General features: G+C 45.7%; 1 protein-coding gene across 1 annotated transcript; it reads left to right on the forward strand.

The window, feature by feature from the left end:
- Nucleotides 1–644: 644 nt before the first annotated feature.
- Nucleotides 645–1999, forward strand: LOC125554383 (CRIB domain-containing protein RIC4). The gene is made up of 2 exons (XM_048717952.2): nucleotides 645–991; nucleotides 1094–1999. The coding sequence occupies exons 1-2, from the start codon at nucleotides 823–825 to the stop codon at nucleotides 1426–1428; spliced, it is 504 nt and encodes a 167-aa protein (XP_048573909.1). The 5' UTR covers nucleotides 645–822; the 3' UTR covers nucleotides 1429–1999.
- The last annotated feature ends 17992 nt before the right edge of the window (nucleotides 2000–19991 follow it).

Raw genomic sequence — 19991 nt, forward strand, 5'->3', positions numbered from 1 at the left:
GATGATGATAGAGGTAGCCCTTTTTCCTTTTTCACAAGCAAAAAATAAGGTCAAAAGCAGGCATGCTTACTTCCTATTTTTTCCATCCATAGATTTTTCTGAATTATTCAACCTGCATGACGCGTCCAGAGCATGAACCAGGAAACATGTGTGTGTTCAGTTTTTCTAGAAAGACTTTGCTAGTCCGGGCTCCGCGATAATTTTGGATGTGTGCATCCCGGGATGCAGAGGCCCGGAAGAGTTACCCCCTTGGGTGTAAAACCATGACCCAGAACACCCCACAACTAATTTGACACACACACACACTGACATCACTGCACCGGCCAAAAGCATGACACGACAAAGAGAAAGAGGAGAGATCTCTTTGTGTGCGTGCTGCATCCACTAGAGATACGATGGCGCCAAATCAAGCTCACCCAGCACCCTTTTGAAAGGAATTTTAACGCAACTGATGTGCACGTCCCAGCCCCAGCACCAGCAGGCAGCAACAAGAGAAAGGAAACCACGCGAGAGAAAAGCAATTAGTCCACGAAGATGGTTCCTGATTGATCTCCATGATACCATGCTACCAAAACTAACCTATTTGATGATGCCTCTCTCTCTCTCTCTCTCTCTCTCTCTCTCTCTCTCTCTGCTTTCTGTCTTTCTCTCTCACCAAACCTTGCCTTGCTTTCCCTCTTTTGTTCTCCTCCCGTGGGCCGTGGCTATAAGACACGCCGAGCCAAGAACGCAACTCCATTCTACATCTTTCTTTCTTTCTCCTCCTCGTCAAACCCTCTGTGCCCTCCGTAGTGTTCGTATCAATCTCCAGCTCCGGCTCCGATGAAGGTCCGACGCGGCGGCGCCGGCTTCCCCTTCTCCATCGGCTGCATGTCGCAGTCCACCGTAGCCGTCGCTGACCCGCTCCACAAGAAGCCGCAGCCGCCACAGCCAGGAAAGCAGGCCGACAACCCCTCCTCCACCACCACAACCATGGCGGCCACCACACAGGGTAAGTAACTAGTCTCTGAGCATACATAATTCGTATCACGATCCGCTGCCACAGGCACTACATACGTACTAACAGCAGCAACCAATCGGTGGTCCATTTCAGACAGAGGCGCCGGAGAAGAAAGCGGCGAGGACAAGGCCAAGGCCGCGGCGGCGTCCGGGATCGTCACGGCGGGGGTGCAGCGGCTGCTCAAGGGAATCAAGACCTTCTTCGCGGCGTACGACAGTGAGGAAGAAGATGAAGAGGAGAGGGAGATCGTGATCGGGTACCCCACGGACGTGCAGCACGTCGGGCACATCGGCTGGGACGGGATCAACAAGGTGGGCGGCATGGGCGTGGGCATGGTCGGCGCCTTCTCCCTGCCATCCTCCCTCTCCCGCCGCCAGCTCGACATCGCCATGGACCCCGGCGCCGCCACCACCACCTGCATCAACTGATCCATAATTCTCCATTGCCATGCATCGTAATCTACCTCACTCAGCTCGAGCGACCAACCGCTCTGCCCAAGACTGACTGAGGCCCAAGACTGTGTAGCACCCAGCCAGCCAGAGAAGCCCAAGATGGAGACGGAGGCCGACGGAGTGAGCTTTGCTGTAGACCGGTGTGTGACAAGGCGACACTTGTGTTGTGAGAGCAGGCATGGGCATGGCTGGCAGCTGTAGATAGTGTCGATCCGGACGAGTGCCGTCGTCGCCGGAGAAGAAGAGAATATATTCGTGGCTGTACTTACTCGCCGTGACACCCCCGATCCTGCAACAGTGGGGTCACCAGCTATCCTTGCTGATGCTGCACAATTATGATCTGGTTGGTGAGACGCACACAAAATCTGCTGCTGCTTCTTGTTCCCAGAGTTGGCACGTTACCTTTGACCTGTGCTTGTATAACTCTCCTTTTAGTCTTAGATAGATGATGAATTGATGATGGTGTTTTGCTGAGGTTTGTAACAAATTGGTGTTCGCGTCGCCGCATGGTTCTCCGTCCGTTCACAAATATAAGATGTTTTGGATATTTTAATATAAACTATATACGAACTGAAATGAGTGAACAAACATACTATCTTCGGAACCCTTTTTGTGACTAAATTTATATTAAGAAATACCAACAACAGTAGCAAATATAAATACTATGAAACCACATTTCATAATGAATCTAACAATATTGATTTGACATCGTGAATGTTATTACCTTTTTTTTTATAGAAGTTGGGTCAAAGTATAGATAGTTTGACTTCGGATAAAACTTATATGCAAATTAAAAAGGACCCGAGGGAGTAAGTTGAGGTCTGGCAAAGTGTGGCAAGTTGTGGCCTGAAACCAAACAGCCCCTAAGTCACCAACGCCAAGAAGTATCGAGCACTGCAAACCGTCTGATTGGAGATGAACATTGACACGGCAGTTGGCCACTAAGAAACGGTAAGTGCGTGCGAGTGAAGAGTAAAAATGTTTGTTTCTTAGAAATTATTCAGAGTTTGAAGTTTCACGCCCGACATTAGGGCAGTAACACCGTCTCATGCATAGAGGTGTAATTGAGAAGAGAAAAAAAATCATCCTTCAAATAGTTTTTCTATTTGCGGACAATTTATGCGCCGCATAGTAGTACCATATAACTTGAGGCCTTGGCCGACATGTCGTATGAATTTTGATCTACTCCCTCCGTCCTACCCCACAATGTAAGACGTTTTTGCAAGCGGCGGAGGGAGTACTTTCCTCACGCAAAGGACGTGATAAACCGCATCACGGACATCATGAAGTGTTGCAGCATATATGTGGATGTTTTCGCAAAAGGAAAAAAAACCATATATGTGGATGGATGGAAGTGGAAGTGTGTACTTGAAACGGCTCCTGTGGCTTGCGTGTCTGCGCACACGCACACACAATGGAAGCAAGGAAGAAAGGAGGGAGGAAGGAAGTGGTGGCGGTGGTTACTCACTGAATGTCATGTCACCCGTGCAACGCAACACAATGATGGGGGTGGTGGTGTATGCAATGTACGTGTTGATCCCCCACCACAACCACCGCTGCAGCGTGCGTGCGTGCGTGCAGGCATATAGGGAAATCGTTGTTGTTGTTGCTGCTGCTGCTGCTGACGACGTACACATCAAGCTTAATGGTGTGTGGCCTCTTCTCAAGCATCGTGCTCCTGCGACGTACAAGCGCAAGATCAAGCATCCTGGTGGGCCGGCCCTGGACCTGTGCACGGTGGAGCGCGTGCGTGATGGGCACCACATAGACCATCCATAATGATGCACTAATGATCATCGGTGGTGCTGGCGTTGGATAGATAGATAGTAGATAGGTTTATCATCCTCCACTCCACCACAAAATCAAAGACTCTAGTACTAGTGCACTAGTGCAAGTTTGTGGGGTGTGGCGTTGACGGCCGGCTTCAGTTCAGTTCAGGGCTCATGCTCACTTGCTCGTACATGCCGGCAATCGGCGTCGGCGCATGCAGGTGCAAATGCAGCGACCAACTCTGCTTCACCTCATCACATACTACATGTTGCTCAATTCGGCAAAATACGCTGCACCATGTCCATGTGTGTCCCAGGACCAGGTGCCGTGCGGTGCGGTCGCTCGTTAGGTTGGTTGTAATGGGAGTATCATATACTAGTAGTATATCATACTACCTCCATAATGTATAGTATCATAAGTCAATATCTTATATTGTCTTATTAATTGCCATGCATGACACAAAGTAACACAACATTTAATATGATACGGTATCATGATATGATACCACACATCATTCAAAAAGTTTAATTGACATGCTCCCATTACGACTAGCCTTAGCTAGCTAGTATGCATTTTTGCATTTGCATGCATGGGCCCGCATGCACGCGTTGACACAAGTGCATGCATGCGGTGACACAAGTAGTAGCTGCTTTTTGTTTCAAAAAAAAAGTAGTAGCTGCTTACACGCGTGCATGCATCAGTCAGCCGCTGCCGCCGATACATTTCAATTTGATCGATCGGCCTCGGAGGGGGTATACGTGGTGAGATCGATCGATCCATCGGTATCTCAGTTGGCCGGCGATCGATCGGGGTCGACGTACTCACTGCAACTACTTTGATACTGGCTGGCACACTTGTAGTCGCCAACAGAGAGTAGCAGACCAGTAGCATCACACCGGAGTGCTGCTTTACGACGACCCTCCGGCTCTGGGCCTGATGCCTCTTGCACTAGGATTTTTCCTTTTCCTTGCTTGCTTCTTAGATATATTTGGAGTGTAGGGTTGGCTGCCGTGCCGGGGCCGGAGCAGAGCAGGGGAAGAAGACGAGGGAAAGATGGGGTGGATGAATCGCTTGCACCCCACTCTACCCACACATGACACATCCATCGATGTGGATACTGCTCTCCTCTGCTGCTTCCTCTACGATTGTTTGACTGATTGGCTCTTTCTTTCTTTTCCGGGAAACTGCAAATAAAGGAAGCGGTTGTTGGCTTCTTGCAGATTATTCATTCTCTCTCGCCGCCGACGCCTTCCTCGCCACCCTGGATCTGGATTGCATTGCATGCATGGCCAAATTTGGTCTTCAACCCATCTCTCACTCTCGGAAACCAATCATGTTGTTTTTGGAAGTTTGCAATGAATTATTCTCAACTTACACGATTTTTGTGTTAATAAAACCTTTTCTTGCTGAATTTCTCAAAGTAATTTCTAGGGGCTAAATTGAATTGCAGGTCCTGGATCGCATTTCCGTGTGAAGATTCCCTGTCCAATTGTCGCATGCGTGAAGCCAAGGCAGCGCGCACCACTGCTTCCGCCCAGCCGGCCGACAACACCATTTTTGCACTGCATCCTCTCCTCCTCCTCCACATCCTGATGAAGCATGCATGCATGGCCGGCCGGGCGAGCTTGATTGGTGTCCAAGCCAAGTGATCCAGCAAGCCACACAGGGAGAGAATGTTTCATGCATGTGGCCATGTTGCACGTCTTTAATATTTGCCATATTGCACCATTTCTTTGCATATTCTACTCTGTTTTTCCTGATTTAAGTAGAGTAAATGTGAAGGGATGCCTCCCTCATTCCCCTTTTCCCCTGTTTTTCGTCGAGCGGCAGAGACCATGCAGGTGGTTGGGCTGGACTTGTTGACCTCGCCAGAGTCCATCCTTACCAGTATCTAATTGCTGGCGTAGATTTCAGATTATGAGTTCGACTTTTCATCAGAATCAGAAATATAAAAAGAATCAAAAGTGAAGGCCTCATCCAAGAAAGAATCTCAAAAGCAGCACGCTTATCATTTTCATTTCGTTCCCAGGTTTTTCTGGGATGCTACGTACGGATTATTCGGCCTGCAGCTAGCTAACGGTTGTTGTGCGCGTCCTTAGAGAAGCCACGCTGAAGCTGCGGCACATCCAGGTTCAGACATGGTGAACACATGCCCTGCTAATTGCCAATCCATGCGAAAACGAGTATTTTCATTTATTTTTTTTTGCTGAAATTTGCTTGACAATCTTTTCTCCAACCATAAGTCAGTCGGAACCCTGTGGTCACCTTTAAACGTGTGCATTCTCGGATGCAGAGGCCCAAAAATTATCTCTTTTGAATTTCCCCCTCGATGCGCAAAAGCAATCCCTCTCATTTTTCTCTCCGGATTTACCTAAAAATAACAATTCGAAAACATATATCATCACACTTATTAGACACGCCTAAATCGTTCCTGCCCAAAAGCATGACGCGACGGAAGAGCGGGAGAGATCACTGTGCTCCACCCTCTAACCGATGAAGCTTACGGCACTCCCTGTAACCCTGCCCAGCTCGCCATCGTCATGCATTATTAGAAAGAAGGCTCTACATCAATCCGGTTTTGAATTAACCAAACCATGAATTAGAGTGTCTACAACCAGAGGCCTCGTATCCTTCCCAAATGTTCGGACGACCTGCCCGATCACTGTCCAGAAAGCAAATTACCACCCAACCGGGCCGTGCATAGCTAGTCCAAACGTCTGGGTTGACCGGGACCTCTCATACCCAGTCCATATGTGGGCTTGCACGATGATGGAGGGCTACCACTTTCCCTTTGTCAAGGAGGGGTCCTCGGCTTCAGCTGCATTGTGGTGCCCTTGCCGGTGTTGACCGTCTTGCCTCCCTTCCGCAGCTTGCGCTCTCCGGCCATGGCCTCGATGGTGGTGTGGCGCTGCGATGCGCGGAGAATGATGCTTGGTGGCGGTGGACTATGGAGCACTTGAGCGTTTGGAGGTTTGGGCGCAAGGAAGAAGATGACGGCGGTGGACTATCGTCTCCTCCTTTTTATAGGAGGGGGTAAATGTGTAATGGCGGCAGGTTAATGCCGCCACATGGCAATAAATCCCTTCATTTTCCAATGTTTAAGCGATGATTATGCACAAAGTTGAGGCATTGATGTTAATCGTCATGGTGATCGAGGCGGACAACCCCTCTTGATGGGATGTAACCTTGGTGGGCCCTTAACTCACCCCCGCATGTCATGTTGACCATAAGGTCAAAGACGCCATGTGGCCAGGTGGGCCCGTGGATGACACCGGTCTGGCTTGTGATAACCAGACCGGATAAGCTTCATGATGGAGTATGGGAGTTCTTCCCACCAAACTGACCGGCTGCGCGGGAAGCAGTTCCGACATGCATCTCGCTATACTCCTTCATTTTCGGAACCGTGGTGATCTACATCACCACTGATGCACTTTGGCGTTGGAGCTCGAATGTGTGAAGGCACTGTTCGGAAGACACTTCACCGAACTCAAAAGGATCCCTCTTACTCCATTTACCCTGTTTTCCGTTGAGACACAGGTGGTTGGTTGGGTTGGAGCAGCAGAGAGGCCGACTGTTTAACCTCACCAAAATCCTGTTATGAAATTGCTGGTGTAGATTTCATTCGGATCAGATCATGATCGAGTTTGCCCTTTTCATTTTGCACAAGCAAAAATAAGGTCAAAAGGGGGCCCCTCAGGAATCTCAAAAGCAGGCAGGCTATTTCCCTTTTCCATTCATTGGTTTTTCTGGATTATTCAACCTGCACGCGCGCGGCTAATGGTTGGACGTACGCGTCACGCTGGACCTGCTGCACAAACATTTTACTCGCGCACGGCACACCATGACACGCCTAGAGCATGCCCTGTTATCTGCAATATTCGGCCTGTTTGGTTTACGGGGATTTTGTAGTAATTTTGAAGGACAAAAAATTTGTATGAAAAAAATCTTTTAGAACTTTTGGTTTGTAGAAATGAATTTCGTATGGTAAGAACTAGTCCTTCACATTTCAAAGAAAGAAAAACATTTTTTTTGCGGGAAGAAGTTTCTAGACCCAATGAAGAAGTTTCTATTCTATGAACAAATGACATCCCATTCTTTATAGACCTATTATCGAAAAAGGCTTTCGCCTCGCTTTATATATAAAGCAAACCGCCCGGGCCAAACATCCAACAATGTTCACACACACAGACACACTCAAAGTCACACACACACACAGATAAGGTAGCAGTAAGGTTAATGCTGGGGCACAGCTCAACACGCCCTAAGAACAAAAGGACACACACAAAGACCGCCACAAACGAAGCATGCCTAATCAGGCTCCGACGACGGTGGCGGAAGCGGGGGCGCCATGCGGAAGGCCATCGATCGAAGGTCGGTGAGGAGGGTGTTGATGACGCTCCGGTCCTGGGGGCGGCTAAGCGGCCGCCAGAGCTGCAAATAGCCACACATTTTGAAGATCGCGTTAGTCGCACGTCGCAGAGGCACTTTCTGAATAACAAACTTGTTGCGAATATTTCAAAGCGTCCACGCAAGGATCCCAATGCACAACCATCTAATATGGCGGTACCGCGGGGAGGAGGCATGGATCTCCGCGAGTAAGTCGGGGAAGTTGGTATTGCACCATTGTCCGCCGACCGTTTCACGGAAGCACGGCCACAGGAACTGGGCCGTGGAGCAGTCGAAGAAAATGTGGTTCGAATCCTCAACCATGGCGCACAGGGACACATCCCGTCCCCAGGGCCATTGCGCTTGCGGACTTCAACCCCAGAGGGGAGACGTCCCCGAATCCACTGCCAGAGGAATATCCAGATCCTAAGGGGGAGGCGAATGTCCCAGATCAGGCTAAAGGGCTCAGGGGCCAGCGAGGGGGCAATGGCAGTGTACAGAGACTTCGTGGAGAAGCATCCCGAGGGCTCCAGGTGCCATGTCATGGAGTCAGCGACGCCCTCTATATCCATCGGAAAGATAGCGATGTCCTGTAGAAGGGCGTCCCATGCGTCAACCTCCTGGGGCCAAAGGGGCACCGAAAGGCGAGACGCCCTAAGTCAATAAGGGCCCTCTCGACGGAAATCCAGGGGTTAGCTGCAATGGAAAATAAGCCCGGGAAGCGGGCGGCCATAGGGGAATCCCCAAGCCAGCGGTCGAGGACCCGGAACCCACAGAGATGTGTTGGGGAACGTAGTAATTTCAAAAAAAATTCTACGCACACGCAAGATCATGGTGATGCATAGCAACGAGAGGGGAGAGTGTTGTCCACGTACCCTCGTAGACCGAAAGCGGAAGTGTTAGCACAACGCGGTTCATGTAGTCGTACGTCTTCACGATCTGACCGATCCAAGTACCGAACGCACGGCACCTCCGAGTTCAGCACACGTTCAGCACGATGACGTCCCGCGAACTCCGATCCAGCAGAGCTTCACGGGAGAGTTCCGTCAGCACGACGGCGTGGTGACGGTGATGATGTTGCTACCGACGCAGGGCTTCGCCTAAGCACCGCTACGATATGACCGAGGTGGAATATGGTGGAGGGGGGCACCGCACACGGCTGGGAGAGATCAACTGATCAATTTGTGTGTCTAGAGGTGCCCCCTGCCCCTGTATATAAAGGAGCAAGGGGGGAGGCCGGCCGGCCCTCTATGGGCGCGCCAGGAGGAGGAGTCCTCCTCCTAGTAGGAGTAGGACTCCTCTTTCCTACTCCTCTACTAGGAGGAGGAAAGGAAGGAGGAGAAGGAGAAGGAAGGAGAAGGAGGAGAAGGAGGAAACGGGGCCGGCCCCCTAGTCCAATTCGGTTTGGGCTAGGGGGGCCGCGCGCCCTGCCTCCTCTCTTCCACCACTTGGCCCATGAGGCCCATTACTTCTTCCTCGTATTCCCGTAACTCCCCGGTACCCCCGAAAATACCCGAATCACTTGGAACCTTTCCGATGTCCGAATATAGTCATCCAATATATCAATCTTTACGTCTCGACCATTTCAAGACTCCTCGTCATGTCCCCGATCTCATCCGGGACTCCGAACTACCTTCAGTACATCAAATCACATAAACTCATAATACAATCGTCACCGAAACTTTAAGCGTGCGGACCCTACGGGTTCGAGAACTATGTAGACATGACCGAGACATGTCTCCGGTCAATAACCAATAGCGGAACCTGAATGCTCATATTGGCTCCCATATATTCTACGAAGATCTTTATCGGTCAGAATGCATAACAACATACGTTGTTCCCTTTGCCATCGGTATGTTACTTGCCCGAGATTCGATCGTCGGTATCTCAATACCTAGTTCAATCTCGTTACCGGAAAATCTCTTTACTCGTTCCGTAATACATCATCCCGCAACTAACTCATTAGTTGCAATGCTTGCAAGGCTTAAGTGATGTGCATTACCGAGAGGGCCCAGAGATACCTCTCCGACAATCGGAGTGACAAATCCTAATCTCGAAATACGCCAACCCAACAAGTATCTTCGGAGACACCTGTAGAGCACCTTTATAATCACCCAGTTACGTTTGTGACGTTTGGTAGCACACAAAGTGTTCCTCTGGTAAACGGGAGTTGCATAATCTCATAGTCATAGGAACATGTATAAGTCATGAACAAAGCAATAGCAACAAACTAAACGATCAAGTGCTATGCTAACGGAATGGGTCAAGTCAATCACATCATTCTCCTAATGATGTGATCCCGATAATCAAATGACAACTCATGTCTATGGTTAGGAAACATAATCATCTTTGATCAACGAGCTAGTCAAGTAGAGGCATACTAGTGACACTCTGTTTGTCTATGTATTCACACATGTATTATGTTTCCGGTTAATACAATTATAGCATGAATAATAAACATTTATCATGATATAAGGAAATAAATAATAACTTTATTATTGCCTCTAGGGCATATTTCCTTCAGTCTCCCACTTGCACTAGAGTCAATAATCTAGTTCACATTGCCATGTGATTTAATACCAATAGTTCACATCACCATGTGATTAGCACCCATAGTTCACATCGACATGTGACCAACACCCAAAGGGTTTACTAGAGTTAATAATCTAGTTCACATCACTATGTGATTAACACCCAAAGAGTATTGAGGTGTGATCATGTTTTGCTTGTGAGAGAATTTTAGTCAACGTGTCTGCCACATTTAGATCCGTAAGTATTTTGCAAATTTTTATGTCAACAATGCTTTGCACAGAGCTACTCTAGCTAATTGCTCCCACTTTCAATATGTATCCAGATTGAGATTTAGAGTCATCTGGATCAGTGTCAAAATTTGCATTGACGTAACCCTTTACGACGAACCTTTTGTCACTTCCATAATCGAGAAACATATCCTTATTCCACTAAGGATAATTTTGACCAATGTCCAGTGATCTACTCCTAGATCACTATTGTACTCCTTTGCCAAACTCAGGACAGGGTATACAATAGGTCTGGTACACAGCATGGCATACTTTATAGAACCTATGGCTGAGGCATAGGGAATGACTTTCATTCTCTATCTATCTTCTGCCTTGGTCGGGTTTTGAGTCTTACTCAACTTCACATCTTGTAACACAGGCAAGAACTCCTTCTTTGACAGTTCCATTTTGAACTACTTCAAAATCTTGTCAAGGTATGTACTCATTGACAAACTTATCAAGCGTCTTAATCTATCTCTATAGATCTTGATGCTCAATATGTAAGCAGCTTCACCGAGGTCTTTCTTCGAAAAAACTCCTTTCAAATATTCCTTTATGCTTTGCAGAATAATTCTACATCATCTCCGATCAACAATATGTCATACATATACTTATCAGAAATGTTGTAGTGCTCCCACTCACTTTCTTGTAAATATAGGCTTCACCACAAGTCTGTATAAAACTATATGCTTTGATCAACTTATCAAAGCGTATATTCCAACTCCGAGATGCTTGCACCAGTCCATAGATGGATCGCTGGAGCTTGCATATTTTGTTAGTACCTTTAGGATCGACAAAACCTTCTGGTTGCATCATATACAACTCTTCTTTAATAAATCCTATTAAGGAATGCAGTTTTGTTTATCCATTTGACAAATTTCATAAAATGCGGCAATAGCTAACATGATTCTGACAGACTTAAGCATAGATACGAGTAAGAAATTCTCATCGTGGTCAACACCTTGAACTTGTCAAAAACCTTTTCGCGACAATTCTAGCTTTGTAGATAGTAACACTACTATCAGCGTCCGTCTTCCTCTTGAAGATCCATTTAATCTCAATGGCTCGCCGATCTTTGAGCAAGTCAATAAAAGTCCATACTTTGTTCTTATACATGGATCTCATCTCAGATTTCATGGCCTCAAGCCATTTCGCGGAATCTAGGCTCATCATCGCTTCCTCATAGTTCGTAGGTTCGTCATGGTCAAGTAACATGACCTCCAGAACAGGATTATCGTACCACTCTGGTGCGGATCTCACTCTAGTTTACCTACGAGGTTCGGTAGTAACTTGATCTAAAGTTACATGATCATCATCATTAGCTTCCTCACTAATTGCTGTAGTAGTCACAGGAACAGATTTCTGTGATGAACTACTTTCCAATAAGGGAGCAGGTACAGTTACCTCATCAAGTTCTACTTTTCTCCCACTCACTTCTTTCGAGAGAAACTCCTTCTCTAGAAAGGATCCATTCTCAGCAATGAATATCTTGCCTTCGGATCTGTGATAGAAGGTGTACCCAACATTTTCTTTTGGGTATCCTATGAAGACGCACTTCTCTGATTTGGGTTTGAGCTTATCAGGTTGAAACTTTTTCACATAAGCATTGCAACCTCAAACTTTAAGAAACGACAACTTAGGTTTCTTGCCAAACCATAGTTCATACGGTGTCGTCTCAATGGATTTAGATGGTGCCCTATTTAACGTGAATGTAGTTGTCTCTAATGCATAACCTCAAAACTATAGTGGTTAATCGGTAAGAAACATCATAGATTGCACTATATCCAATAATAGTATGGTTATGATGTTCGGACACACCATTATGTTGTGGTGTTCCAGGTGGCACGATTTTGTGAAACTATTCCTCATTGTTTTAATTGAAGACCAAACTCGTAACTCAAATATTTGTCTCTGCGATCAAATCGTAGAAACTTTATTTTCTTGTCACGATGATTTTCCAGTTCACTCTGAAGTTTTTGAACTTTTCAAATGTTTCAGACTTATGTTTCATCAAGTAGATATACCCATATCTACTCAAATCATCTGTGAAGGTCAGAAAATAACAATACCCGCCGCGAGCCTCAACATTCATCGGACTGCATACATCAGTATGTATTATTTCCAATAAGTCAGTTGCTTGCTCCATTGTTCCGGAGAACGGAGTCTTAGTCATCTTGCCCATGAGGCACGGTTCGCAAGCATCAACTGATTAATAATCAAGTGATTCCAAAAGCCCATGAGCATGGATTTTCTTCATGCGCTTTACACCAATATGACCTAAACGGTAGTGCCACAAATAAGTTGCACTATCATTATTAACTTTGCATCTTTTGGCTTCAATATTATGAGAATATGTATCACCACAATCGAGATCCAACAAACCATTTTCATTGGGTGTATGACCATAGAAGGTTTTATTCATGTAAACAGAACAACAATTTATTCTCTTACTTAAATGAATAACCGTATTGCAATAAACATGATCAAATCATATTGATGCTCAACGCAAACACCAAATAACACTTATTTAGGTTCAACACTAATCCCGAAAGTATAGGGAGTGTGCGATGATGATCATATCAATCTTGGGACCACTTCCAACACACATCGTCACTTCACCCTTAACTAGTCTCTGTTTATTCTGCAACTCCCATTTCGAGTTACTACTCTTAGCAACTGAACCAGTATCAAATACCGAGGGGTTGCTACGAACACTAGTAAAATACACATCAATAATCTGTATATCAAATATACCTTTGTTCACTTTGCCATCCTTCTTATCTGCCAAATACTTGGGGCAGTTCCGCTTCCAGTGACCAGTCCCTTTGCAATAGAAGCACTTAGTCTCAGGCTTAGGACCAGACTTGGGCTTCTTCACTTAAGCAGCAACTTGCTTGCCGTTCTTCTTGAAGTTCCCTTTCTTTCCCTTTGCCCTTTTCTTGAAACTAGTGGTCTTGTTAATCATCAACACTTGATGCTCTTTCTTAATTTCTACCTTCATCGATTTCATCATCATAAAAAGCTCGGGAATCATTTTCATCATCCCTTGCATACTATAGTTCATCACGAAGTTCTACTAACTTGGTGATGGTGACTAGAGAATTCTGTCAATCAGTATTTTATCTGGAAGATTAACTCCCACTTGATTCAAGCGATTGTAGTACCCAGACAATCTGAACACATGTTCACTGCTTGAGCTATTCTCCTCCATCTTTTAGCTATAGAACTTGTTGGAGACTTCATATCTCTCAACTCGGGTATTTGCTTGAAATATTAACTTCAACTCCTGGAACATCCATATGATCCATGACGTTCAAAACATCTTTGAAGTCCCGATTCTAAGCTGTTAAGCATGGTGCACTAAACTATCAAGTAGTCATCATATTGAGCTAGCCAAACGTTCATGACGTCTGCATCTGTTCCTGCAATAGGTATGTCATCTAGTGGTGCATTAAGGACATAATTCTTCTGTGCAGCAATGAGGATAAACCTTAGATCACGGATCCAATCCGCATCATTGCTACTAACATCTTTCAACTTAGTTTTCTCTAGGAACATATCAAAAATAAAACAGGGGAGCTAAACACGAGCTATTGATCTACAACATAGATATGCTAATACTACCAGGACTAAGTTCATGATAAATTTAGAGGTAATATCACCGATAGTTATAGAACTTGCGCTGGATGTTCACTTTGGTGCTAAAACTTTAAAAATACGGGTATGTGGCCATCTAACTTACTGTGTGGTGCAAATACGGTGCTTTCTACTATCTGGGCGTACACCTTGACTGGCCAACATGGCATGGCCCACATGTCAGTGTCTGAGAGTATAATTTTTCAGATAATTCTCTAGATTTATTTTAATTACATAGAAAAGCCTAGGTCGGACCCACCTGTCAGTGCAGAGTATGAAGAGAAAAATTATACATTACGTTAAAAGAAAGGGTGTGTTTCGAACACAGGCCCTTCTATTGCGCAAGCAACTCTAGAACCACTAGACAAACGCATATCTGGTGCTTAATTTGGATCTTGACGTCTTATAACCTTTGCTTAACACACACTGCGATGGGCTACGCTCAGTGCGGCCCATTTTGCACCATTTAAAAAAGAATTATAGATAGTACGTCAATTATGATCTCAGTATTAAAAATAGCGTTTCAATATTCATGCGTTATATATATTGTAACTAACGAAATAACTTACTTTTAATTTGTTCATGTATTATTTTTAAAATATTTATGATTTCTAAAAAAATATTTGTATAATTTAAAATAATGCAAAATTACGAATAAAACAATAATCTTTTAATTATACAAACATTTCAATAATTATATCCACATTTTAATAGTTCAATGTTCCTATAATTAAAAATATTCATAATTTAAAATTCAAGCTGATGATATGGATATTCTATCATGTCTAATATTTAACTTATATAATGTATTTTTAAATATAAGTCGTGAGTAAAACAATTATATCTATACTAACTAAACATATTTTGATACATTAAGCATATTTATTTGATAAACATTTCAAATCCATATTAACTAATTTTTTTATATAATACGTAGGTTTATAATTAAATGTTTAATGTACTAATCAATGTTTATATGTATATTTTGAACACACAAATATTTGAGCACGACTTTATTACCTAAGTTTTACAATTATGTTAAAGAAAATAGCGGTTAAAAAACGGGTTGCGGTATGTGCAGCCCGTTTAAGCTTCGCATAGGCCTTGGTTCAATAAACATTGTTATCTAGGTAAGCCCGTAGTATATCGTCAGCGGTGTATTGGCTACAGCGGCTCCTGTTTAAATTGTTTGTCGCGTGTTGGTGACCTCCCATGCCCCTTTTTTGTGTTGATATATAATTTGCTCATTTATGTGCATTACAGGTGGTCGGTCTTTTCCACAAAAAAAGAGCGGTTTTCATGCAAAAATTCGGCGCAACATCTGGCTTTTTTAAACAAAAATAGTAGGGCGTTCTTTGCAAAAATGAATCATGCACTCACTGACAGGTGGGCCGGTACACACAGATGTGTCCGCATACGCGTGTTGTGACTGTATCTGCACACTTGAATCAAGTTAGATGATCACAAATCCGTATTTCCAAAGTTCTAGCACCAAACTGAACATTCAGCACAAGTTGTATGACTCCTAGTAATATTACCTCATAAATTTAAGTTCAGTTAATCATATTACTTAAGAACTCCCACTTAGAAAGACATCCCTCTAATCTTCTAAGTGATCACGTGATCCAAATCAACTAAACCATAACCGATCATCACGTGAAATGGAGTAGCTTTCAGTGGTGAACATCAATATGTTGATTATATCTACTATATGATTCACGCTCGACCTTTCGGTCTCAGTGTTCCGAGGCCATATCTGCATATGCTAGGCTCGTCAAGTTTAACCTGAGTATTCTGCGTGTGCAAAACTGGCTTGCACCCGTTGTAGATGGACATATAGCTTATCACATCCGATCATCACATGGTGTCTGGGCACGACGAACTTTGGCAACGGTGCATACTCAGGAAGAACACTTTTATCTTGAAATTTAGTGAGAGATCATCTTATAATGCTACCGTCAATCAAAGCAAGATAAGATGCATAAAAGATAAACATCACATGCAATCAATATAAGTGATATGATATGGCCATCATCATCTTGTGCTTGTGATCTCCATCTCCGAAGCACCGTCATGATCACCATCGTCACCGGCGCGACACCTTGATCACCATCCTAGCATCGTTGTCGTCTCGCCAATCTTATGCTTCCACGACTATCGCTACCGCTTAGTGATAAAGTAAAGCATTACAGCGCAATTGCATTGCATACAATAAAGCGACAACTATATGGCTCCTGCCAGTTGCCGATAACTCGATTACAAAACATGATCATCTCATACAATAAAATTTAGCATCATGTCTTGACCATATAACATCACAACATGCCCTGCAAAAACAAGTTAGACGTCCTCTACTTTGTTGTTGCAAGTTTTACGTGGCTGCTACGGGCTTAGCAAGAACCGTTCTTACCTACGCATCAAAACCACAACGATAGTTTGTCAAGTTGGTGCTGTTTTAACCTTCGCAAGGACCGGGCGTAGCCACACTTGGTTCAACTAAAGTTGGAGAAACTGACACCCGCCAGCCACCTGTGTGCAAAGCACGTCGGTAGAACCAGTCTCGCGTAAGCGTACGCGTAATGTCGGTCCGGGCCGCTTCATCCAACAATACCGCCGAACCAAAGTATGACATGCTGGTAAGCAGTATGACTTATATCGCCCACAACTCACTTGTGTTCTACTCGTGCACAACATCAACGCATAAAACCTAGGCTCGGATGCCACTGTTGGGGAACGTAGTAATTTCAAAAAATGTCCTACACACACGCAAGATCATGGTGATGCATAGCAACGAGAGGGGAGAGTGTTGTCCACGTACCCTCGTAGACCGAAAGCGGAAGCGTTAGCACAATGCGGTTGATGTATTCGTACGTCTTCACGATCCGACCGATCCAAGTACCGAACGCACGGCACCTCCGAGTTCAGCACACGTTTAGCTCGATGACGTCCCGCGAACTCCGATCCAGCAAAGCTTCACGGGAGAGTTCCGTCAGCACAACGGCGTGGTGACGGTGATGATGTTGCTAACGACGCAGGGCTTCGCCTAAGCACCGCTACGATATGACCGAGGTGGAATATGGTGGAGGGGGGCACCGCACATGGCTGGGAGAGATCAACTGATCAACTTATGTGTCTAGAGATGCCCCCCTACCCATGTATATAAAGGAGCAAGGGGGGAGGCCGGCCGGCCCTCTATGGGCATGCCAGGAGGAGGAGTCCTCCTCCTAGTAGGAGTAGGACTCCCCTTTCCTACTCCTCTACTAGGAGGAGGAAAGGAAGGAGGAGAAGGAGAGGGAGAAGGAAGGACAAGGAGGAAAAGGAGGAAAGGGGGGCCGGCCCCCTAGTCCAATTAGGTTTGGGCTAGGGGGGCCGCGCGCCCTGCCTCCTCTCTTCCACCACTTGGCCCATGAGGCCCAGTACTTCTTCCTCGTATTCCCGTAACTCCCCGGTACCCCCGAAAATACCCGAATCACTCGAAACCTTTCCGATGTCCGAATATAGTTGTCCAATATATCGATCTTTACGTCTCGACCATTTCGAGACTCCTCGTCATGTCCCCGATCTCATCCGGGAATCCGAACTACCTTCGGTACATCAAATCACATAAACTCATAATACAATCGTCACCGAAACTTTAAGCGTGCGGACCCTACGTGTTCGAGAACTATGTAGACATGACCGAGACATGTCTCCGGTCAATAACCAATAGCGGAACCTGGATGCTCATATTGGCTCCCACATATTCTACGAAGATCTTTATCGGTCAGACCGCATAACAACATACGTTGTTTCCTTTGTCATCGGTATGTTACTTGCCCGAGATTCGATCGTCGGTATCTCAATACCTAGTTCAATCTCGTTACCGGCAAGTCTCTTTACTCGTTCCGGTAATACATCATCCCACAACTAACTCATTAGTTAAAATACAAACAAGGGGGAAATAAGAGTGCCGGCGAGGATGATGGCTCTCTCCTCCTCCTCCTCCTCCTCCTCCTCTCCCCTCTCCCACCTGCTCCACCTCGCAACATGGATCTAACCTATGATTCATGCCATGGAAGGGCTCCTACATTGGGATTTCAACCCTGGCCTTGCGGTTGCCGATCAGGTACGTCGAAGATTTGGAGAAACGGTCCATTTTCTCCTTCTCGCTCTACCAAGGAATTTTTCTTGGTGGTCTCTTTCTCCTCGGCTTCCTTCCCTCTCTCTGACGATTCTGTGGGAGTGGCCCTTCAATGTTGCATTGGAGGTCATCACAAAGGATTCAAGGTCTCTCAAATCAATGAGAGGTCTTTTCGTTTCTCTGTGGCTGGGAATAAGGTTGGTCATTTCATATATCGACTCAAAGATCGTGTCTGGCCAGACTTTGTTTGCCACTTTCATATTTTCAATGGTCACTATGCTCGCTATTCTCATTCGAACTCTCATTGGCATGCCGATGAGGAGTTAAAGGATATTTCTGCCAGAAAGCCTATTTCGATTAAGTCCAATTTGAGTTCATCATCTAAGGGGACAACTTTGCAACCTTCATCCTTACAGGAATTGAGCAAGTTTAATTTAGTTTGGTTGCCTCACATGGTTTTCTCTAATTCTCATCACGCTGAGGCTTCATCATCCGTGGCAATTGCTCAACCGTCTGTTCATCATGATCTTGGGCAGTCCTCTATCAAATTTGGTACTATTCAAGTGAGCAATAATGTCAAGGCACCTGTCACGGCCTCTGATGGTCGGAAACTATTAATGGCAAAATATCAGGGCCAAGCGGATTTGGAGGAATCTGTGTCACTTTCCTATCTGGTTATTGGAAGCTTTAAATGCGTTCTCCGACAAGATTATCCCTTGTTGCCTCAATGTTTTCTTGCCTCGGCGTTTAAATATGCCCCACCTCACATTACCTGGCCTCCTGAACTTTCGGCCTAACACAAGGTGGATTTGGTCCAAGCCTGCTATTCGGAGCAAGAGATTTCTGTTTTATCTGCCAATTGGGCTAATCTCTGTGCCCGCTGTCTCCAATGGGGCCATCGAAAGCAGACTTGTCAAGCGAGGCTTATTTGCTTTAATTGCTCGGCTCCTGATCATAAAGCGATTTATTTCCCTTTGAAAAAACAGCTGCCTGCTATAGGAGTTCAAAGTCTTGGTAATGAACGCAGAAAATCTGGTACTGCTATAGGAGTTCAAATTCCAGGAAATGAACGCAGAAAATCTGGTACTGCTAATTCACATTTCCCCTCTAAGAATACTTCCCGTAGCAGGCCTCATGCTGCTACTACCGTACGATGCACTGTTTGTGGGGCCGATGGACACGTGGCTCGCTTCTGTTTCCATAGGAGAAGGCGAGAAGGCCGGCGATGGATTCCCAAAAGGAAAATTTCTTCCATTCCTACCCCTCATGCTCCGCATTCCACTCTGCCCTCGATTACCACAACACCTCCGCCTCCGCCTCCGCCCAGTCCTGTCCTTTCACCATTGCTGCCACCCTCGCGGCCACCCACCTCGGCGACCACCATGGCCAACCACCCGCTTAACCCTGTGCCATTCCTGCCGCCGGGATTCGCCGTCGAGCCAGGCCCATTAAATTGTGTTGTCCGCAGCGGCATGGTGGTTGGCCCGATTCCGCCTCTCAGCCATGAATACCTGGCCATCGCCGAGACCAGCCAGTATGTTCCGCTTCACCGCCGTGCGGCCATCCGCCACACCATCACTGGCATGCTGCAGGAGATGCAACTCTTCACTATTGAGGTTAGCGACCACCGCCTTGGTATTGGGATTTATGGCTTCGTCGACTCTTTCATGCGCGATACTGCTGTGGCTACTCCGTTAGAGATTGAGGATGAAGATCTGCTGATCATGTTTGTGCCACATAACGAGGCTCTGAACCGCCGCACCACCACGTTTGGGCCAGCTATTTGGTTGATGTATTTTGGATTTCCCTATGACTACCAGACTGACTAT

Source organism: Triticum urartu, chromosome 4A (assembly GCF_056163025.1).
Source record: "Triticum urartu cultivar PI428250 chromosome 4A, HENAU_Tu73, whole genome shotgun sequence".
NCBI lineage: Eukaryota > Viridiplantae > Streptophyta > Magnoliopsida > Poales > Poaceae > Triticum > Triticum urartu.